The sequence below is a fragment of the Branchiostoma belcheri genome, unplaced genomic scaffold, assembly GCF_001625305.1.
Source record: "Branchiostoma belcheri isolate BF01 breed outbred unplaced genomic scaffold, Haploidv18h27 scaffold364, whole genome shotgun sequence".
NCBI lineage: Eukaryota > Metazoa > Chordata > Leptocardii > Amphioxiformes > Branchiostomatidae > Branchiostoma > Branchiostoma belcheri.
The window spans coordinates 101,165-108,884 of NW_017803981.1; the positions used below are offsets into that span (position 1 = coordinate 101,165).

Sequence of the window (7,720 nt, forward strand, 5' to 3'; positions counted from 1 at the left end):
ATTCATCAGATGTGAATTGTGTGCCATTATCACAGATGATCTCTTCGGGTATACCTTGCTCTGCGAACAGACCTCGGGTGATTGAAACAATGGTTGACGCCTTGAGATTTGGCACGTTCTTCACGAACGGGAACTTTGAATAGTAGCACACTACTTATAAGAACCATTGTTGGTTGATTGTGAAGAGATCTACTCCCACTGTTTGCCACGGTCTGCTTGGGATTTCGGTTGCGATCATCTCCTCTTTTTGTTGAGAGTTCTTGTGTTTTTGGCACGTCTGACATCCTGCAACCATCTTCTCGATCGCTTTGTACATTCCTACCCAGTATACAGCAGATTTGGCTCTTAGCCTGCATTTTTCTGCTCCCAAGTGTCCTTGATGTATCAGGGCTAGGACTTCTTCTTGCATGGCTTTGGGCACAATGATCCTTGATCCAGCTAGCAGGACTCCATTTTCCACTGCGATGTCATCGCGGATTGTCCAGTAGTCACGGATGAGGGGCTGCACCTCACTCCTCTTTTCTGGCCATCCTTGTGTTACCATCTGGGTGAGTAGCTGGAGTTCTTCTTCTCTGCTGGTCATTTCTTGGATTTGTTCCAGTTTGATACTAGTCACGTTTACGAGGTGGTGGATCTGTACTTTAAGTCCTTCCATCTCTTCTTTGTCTTGTTGTGACAACCTGGACAATGCGTCTGCAAGCAGCATGTCTTTCCCTGGCTTGTACCTGATGTTGTGGTCGTAGCTCTGCAACCTCAGCAACAGTCTTTGTAACCTTGCTGGTGCTTTTGTCAGGTTCTTCTTGTCAAATTGCTCCAAGGGACGGTGGTCTGATTCAATGTCAAAGCTCCTTCCATAGAGGTATGTATGGAATTTCTCACAACCGTAGACAACAGCTAACAGTTCTCGTTCGATGTTCGCATACCTCGTTTCTGCTGGCGTAAGCGCTTTTGAGGCGAATGCGATTGGTTTGTTATCTTGCATGAGTACTGCTCCCACTCCCTTCATAGAAGCGTCTACTTGGAGTGTCACAGGCTTTTCTCTGTCATAGAACTGCAGGGTCGTCTCCTTGCTGATGAGAGCTTTTATTCTGTCGAAGTCTTGCGTGTGTGATGGGCTCCATTTGAACTCTGCATCCTCTTTTAACAACTCCCGCATGTTTGCTGTATGCTCGGCGAGTTTGGGAATGAAAGACCCCATATACTGTATCAGCCCAAGAAAGCTTCTCAGATCCTTCTTGTCTTGTGGCTGTGTCATTTGGTTGATTGCTTCGACTTTGCTCGGATCCGGCTTTACTCCAGCTGCTGAGTAGATCATTTCGAAGATTTGCACTCAGATTGCTTGATTATGCACTTGTCAGCATTCAGCTTTATGCCGGCCCTTCTTGTTTTTTCCATTGCTTCATGTAGGTTGACGTCATGGGTGTCTTTATCTTTGCCAAATACTTGTACGTCATCAGCTATGCCTACTGCTCCCTTGCATCCTTTGTAGGCTTCATCGATGGAAGACATCTTGTGATACCCGGAGGCCGAATGGCAAGCGGTTGAACTTAAACCTGCCATATGGGCTGTTGAAGGTCGTCAGGAGTGATGACTCTTCATCTAGCTTGATATTCCAGTAACCATTGCTTGCATCAAGCTTACTGAATACTTGTGCTCCTGACATGGCGGGTGTGATTTCTTCCAGTGTCGGGGTCGGGTAGTGGTCCCTCTTTAATGCATTGTTTAAATCACGGGGATCCAAGCAGATGCGCAGCTTGCCATTTGGCTTCTCCTTTATTATGATCGAGTTCACCCAGTCTGTCGGTTGGGTCACTGCGCTGATTATGCCTCTGTCTTGCATCTCCATCAGTTGGTCTTTTAGCCTCTCTTTTAGTTCAAGAGGTACACGACGTGGAGGGTGGACAACAGGCTTCGCAGTTGGGTCTACTGTTATGTGATACTCCCCCTCAAAACAGCCTACAGTATCATCAAAACAATCAGGATACATGGCAAATAGATCGGCCTTGTTGTTAATGGGTGGTCGATCCTTGATGGGCACTTCACTGTCGATTCTCTGTGTCGACTTCACTTCGTGGTTGATTTTGATGACGTTCATCTGTTGACACGCCTTCAACCCAAGGATAGCTGGTCCTTGTGACATGGTGATGTAGAAACAACATCTGACATCTCTTCCATTGTGTTTCCCTTCAATGATAGCTTTTCCCAGATGTGGAATCTTTGCACCCCCATACGCTGTTAATATTGTGCTGCTGGGCGTCAGTATTCCCTTCTTTACCACTCCGTCTTTGGTGATGTTCTCTGGGAATATTTTGCTATACTGTTCTATTGGCAAGATGTTACTTTGAGCTCCTGTATCAATTTTCAGTCTGAGCTTGATGTTCATTCTCTTTTTGCCTATTTTCTTCTTGATCTGCAGTGTTGTGTACGCCTCATCTTTCTGTTTGTCATGTTCCAGTTCATGGACATGGATGGTTCCAATTGTAAGAGACTCTTCCTCTGAGCTACTCTCTCTTCTCTGTTGGAGATGTATTTTCTTCTGTTTTGACCTTGCATCACTTCTGGAATGCAGTGGCTTACCTTTAGCATTTGTCGATCTGCACATCTTCTTCCAGTGGTCTGGTTTCCCACAGGAGTTGCATGTTGCTCCATAGGCAGGGCACTTATTACGGTCGTTGAACATGATGTGTACCACAGTACCTACAGATCTTATCGCCTTGCTTGGGTACCGTTTTGTAGCTTTGCTTCTGTCTCGGGCTTGACCCATAGCTTCGTTTGATGGTCTCAACTTTGATCTTGTTTGTACTCGCTTGCGAGGAAAGTGATGACATCTGTTTTGAGGTAGCCTCGAAAGCTCTAGCGGTATCCGCGGCTTCTTTTAGCGTCAGCGTGTCTTTTCCAACGAGTGACTTCTGGACCTCATTATGCGCACACCCCCAGATAAGCTGGTCTACGATTCTCTCATCTGTGTTGTTACCAAACCCACATTTCTTCGCCACAATTTTCAATCGAGTTGATTCATCAGGGTTTTGTTTCATGCTTTGAAACTGATAGCGATTGATTCGTTTGTTTGTTTTGGGCTCCAGATGGTTGGCAAATCTTTCTAGAATCTTCTCTGGCTTCTTTTTGTCTGCTTCCGTCATGTCCCATGAGTTATACAACTCGAGTCCTCTTTCCCCGGACCAAAGTAGGATGTAACTAACCTTCTGTTCCGGTGTAGTTTCCTTGAGGAAGCTTTTGAAGCACAGATCAGCTTTTTGTTTGAACTTCTGGAAGGCTCCGATGAGATCGTCTTCGTCCCAGTTCATCGACGGGTGGAGTCCCCTTGCTCCTTCGGCGGTCGCCATTTTCTTCTGTTATTTCTTGGAAACCTCTCCAATTTTCTTCGTTCTCCGAGGACGAACGCAAGAAAATGGTTACTGCACGACACGTACGGTTCCTTGAACACCGCTGCCACCATGTCGTGCATCGATGTCTGGCGGATGACTGATTACTTTCCTGATATCATGACGATACACAAGAGATATGAGAGTTGACTGTAATCTTTATTTACATGGTTTCTCAGTGTGTTCTTGTGACCCACAATGCAATGCGGCCAAGGCCCCTTATGTGTTTTATGTTTACCTGATGATTATCAGACTATGTAACAACTAGAAAACCTGCTAACTCATAGGTGACAGCCTATACTGGAGACTATGGGTCGTAGAGGGACACTTTTTTGTGGATTTTGGGAAGGCCGTAGAAAGCAGGGGGTTGTGCCGTTGTGGGATTGAGTTTTAGGTAGGTGGGGCGATCCAGAACTCCTTTAGTTTGCAATTTCTTGAGAGCTGAACTGATTTTCCATTTAAACTTGTTAGTGGGGTCCTTTTTCAAGGGCGTGTAGGTGTCTTTGTCTCCCAATAGGTCCTGTACCTTCCTGTCGTACTGCTCCCTGTCTAAAACTACTGTGCATCTGCCCTTGTCTGCTGGAAGAATCAATATGTCTTGATGCAAGTTCAGATGCAAGTTTGCAAGTGATTTCAATGCGTCATTTCTTGAGTCTGACGCTGTTTGCACGACCATCTTTGGTACTGCAAGAACTTTTAAATCATACGTCCTATCTATGCTGAATTTGGATTCATACAACTTTTTAAGAACGTGGTGCATGATGGGAAGGTGATAACGGACCTGACCCAAACGTACCGTCAGCTGGGAATCCAGGCTACTGCGCATGTGCAGCTGCAGTCTTGGGACCCAGGGAACCCACCCGCTATACCAACTCTTGAAGGTCAGTAAGACTCGCAAATGTCTTGGGTTATACTTATAGTTCAGTAGTTAATAACAAGGTAAAGTCGTGACTATGATTACTCTTATCATGAAAGTTCATCTGTGTTGGTAGTTACATGTTTTTTAAAGAGTTCAAACTTTCAACCCGACACAAAAAATTCTCTCACCTAGAGATTTCCATCAGTCACTCTGATCTTCCACAGTAGACTGACTCAGAGAGTGACGTCAAAACTGGGTCAAAGGTATCTGGTAGACGATGTCGGCCCCCGTCGCGGCTCAGTGAAGGGTGATGGGCCCTGATGTATATAGCCTCCTTTACCCCTCTAAGAAAATAATCTTGATCAGTGTCCAAAATCTTTACAGTGTCAAGTGAAACAAAGTGTCCGGGTGACTCTATGTGGATGTGTTGTGACACTTCTGAACTGGCTGAGCTAGGCCGTGTATGTTCTTGGAACCTGGCCTTCAGAGACCTTTCTATTTCTCCGATGTACGTTTCATGACAGGGCCCCTTGTTGTTTTTGCCCTGGCAGGGGATGTGGTAAATGACAACACACTTCTTCTCTTTGGGGGTTTTGTCCTTGGGTGCAACGAGGATGTGTCTTTAGGTTGTGGTCGGTATGAAACAGGTAGAAATCCCGTGTGAGATGAAAATCCTTGTGGGAGCTTCCGACAAGTCCTTGATGTGTGGAAGGACGATCAAACCCTTGGACTTTGTTCCTGCTGAAGGCTTGTGATAGCAAATGACCAACTTTGACCCCGGCCCATGTCTATTTCTGCAGTCTAAACTTTCTTCTCCTAGTTAGGCACTAGAAGTCAGCACATTAACCAAGGGGTATAGAATTTGCACGTGCGCGAACAATGCACAACCCTTAATCATAATGGCATCAACAGTACAAGTATCATCTTCTTTATCTTTCGACGATATCCAATGTCGGATTTTCTTATTTTACTTTCAGAAGTCGAAGAGATCGAGAAGGCAATAGAGTCACTGATACAAGAACTTCAGGTATCGTTTTGCCGATGTTGAATTTTATGTAATATCTACTTAAATTTGCGTTACATATCATAGACTAAAACAATGCATTATAGCAAAATGGTTTGTAGATTCAAATTGAATGAATAATTACATTGTTTATGGTTTTAGGACGTTGAACAGGGGAAAGAGGATTCGGACACTGAAAGTGACGCGATTACGAAGGAACAGACTGAGGAACAGAACGTCTGGTAAGTTGTACAAAGCTCGAGTAAAACCTGTGAAAATTACGGTAATGATATTTTAGAAGATATCCATCGCATTTTGGAAGCAATTTCTTAGACCGTGCTTTTCGATTAGATGTTCCTTATAGTTTTAGACAAACTTATATAACTTTCATGATCGTCTTCCACTGCCTCAAAAGAAGTCAAACCCAGCAACACTAGTACCACGTATGTTATTGAATGTAGTATATTGTTAGACGTTGTTTCTTATACCATTGTATTCCCTTTTTAAACATGTTCCGTAGATAAGTAGATAATTAAAGAAATTAAATAAATTCCATACACGTTGTTTGTACCTGCCTGCAATTAGCCCTCGGGCATATATTTGCAACAAACTTCTCCATGAATATGTCAAACTAAACTGTGTTTCTCCAGGTCGGCCGTTCGCCGTATCCTGTGGCGTCACCTGGAGCTCCGGTACGGAGACCCCCACATCCCGCCCGGGGCCCTGAAGATGCTGATCCGGGCGGTGGGGGAGGACACCGTGGCGGGGGAGGTCTTACAGACCATCCTGGAGGCCGCACTGGAGCAGCAGGGGGAGGGAGGCACGGAGCAGCAGGGGGAGGGGGCGNCATGTTTTGGAATATTCCATTTCATGTCCTTTCTCTAGGCACGTTATGGAATATTCCGAAACATGTTTCAGACACGAAATGGAATATTCCAAAACGTGCTTCAGACATGTGGGCTTGGGAAAGGGCTTCGACAACAACAGTTTGTGTGGAGTTGTTGAGTTTGAACATTTGTTGATGAATTTTTAGATTGTGAAAGGGATGGCCGCCACAGTTGCGTGTGAGCCATGCTTCGGTTACCGCCAGTACACGGCCGAAGCATAGTTGTGTGCGGTGTCCGACGGGCATGCCGTGACTAACACCGAGGAGGTTTAGAAGGTCAAAATATAGAGGCCGACAGCATGGGCAAAAGCTACCAATTTGAAACTTTGGGAAATATTTGACGTTAATCATGATTTAGATAGTTGACACAGGTATTCTAAAACGCGCGTGTGACATTTTGAGACTCCCATTTCATCATTAAAGTTTACACGTCTGACAGCCTGTAGCTACATGTATAATGGAACGCTAAGCGTTACAAAACATGCCCAGACACGTATCATTTAGCCACGCCCTCAGAAGTTCGAAGCTCCGCCCCCTAAGTACGAGGCTCCGCCCCCAGACACGTGATTACGAAAAGTCATGCTTTGGAATGCATCACGTTTTGGAATGCAACAGGCATTCCACTTCGTGTTATTCCAAATCATGTTTTGGAATGGACCACGTTTTGGAATGCAGGTGCATTCTATTCCAAATCATGATTTGGAATGGACCACGTTTTGGAATGCAACAGAAGTTCAGCTGATTAAATCATGGAGTTACACGTATTACAAGCTCCCCCTGACGGATTTGACAGACATTGAAATTGGTCGTTTGCTCGAGAATTTATATTGAATCAAACCATCTCTGTGGGCAAGGATTTCAACACTGCGGTGCAAATATACCGGTCTTGAAGAATATATTTTCGTGACATGTGACATCCATCTATATATAGATCGAGCGAGCGAGCCATACATGAACGTTGGCCAATCAATCAATCAACCAAGAAATCAACCAACCAAGGAACCAATCAATAAATCAATCAATCTGAATTTATATCTCTACATTCTTAACGTTACTTATCTATCTGATCTTCGATTAATTACATGAATGATACAACGTGTATTTACCTAACTCATAATGTTGATGGCAAGTTGTGGTACATTTCAACAAGTTAGTCGACGGAAAACATGCTCTTAACATATCGAAGTTTCACAGTTTTGTAAAAAGAAGTCAAACCCAACAAATGTAGTTCAATCTATACTTTAACTATTATTAAGTATACAGTAGTTCTAAATAGCATTAATATATATTCGTCAACGTTATTTCCATGTTACATGTACCTGCTATTAGCCTTTGGGAATGCATATGTATTCGCAATAAAAGTATGAATGCATCTTGGTTTTCATGCTTAGTAACGCTTTTGCAAAGTTATTCCTCAGCCTCAGCCAAAATCCAACTTCGAATCTTTTTATGAGCGTGTGTTCATCCAATCACGCAACCATTCCATGATGACCCCCCCCCCCCGTACCACGGTGTTTGTCCAGGGTCGGCCATGAGCATGTCAGGTGGTGTTGTGGAATGTCAGGTACATCAAACTTTATACTCTGGGA

At 44.3% G+C, this 7,720-nt stretch overlaps 2 protein-coding genes across 2 annotated transcripts; one reads left to right on the forward strand and one right to left on the reverse strand.

Annotated features, from left to right (window-relative positions):
- Positions 1 to 1,492: 1,492 nt before the first annotated feature.
- LOC109476187 (uncharacterized protein K02A2.6-like) lies at positions 1,493 to 3,344 on the reverse strand. The gene is made up of 2 exons (XM_019777074.1): positions 3,201 to 3,344; positions 1,493 to 2,515 (listed from the first exon to the last, which is right to left on the reverse strand). Exons 1-2 carry the CDS (start codon positions 3,342 to 3,344, stop codon positions 1,493 to 1,495), a joined length of 1,167 nt encoding a protein of 388 aa, XP_019632633.1.
- A 1,847-nt stretch (positions 3,345 to 5,191) lies between these two features.
- LOC109476188 lies at positions 5,192 to 6,095 on the forward strand (the record flags this gene model as incomplete). Its single annotated transcript, XM_019777075.1, has 3 exons — positions 5,192 to 5,269; positions 5,408 to 5,487; positions 5,896 to 6,095. Coding segments are annotated over exons 1-3 (358 nt in total), but the record flags the coding sequence as incomplete, so codon positions are not given.
- Positions 6,096 to 7,720: the final 1,625 nt, after the last annotated feature.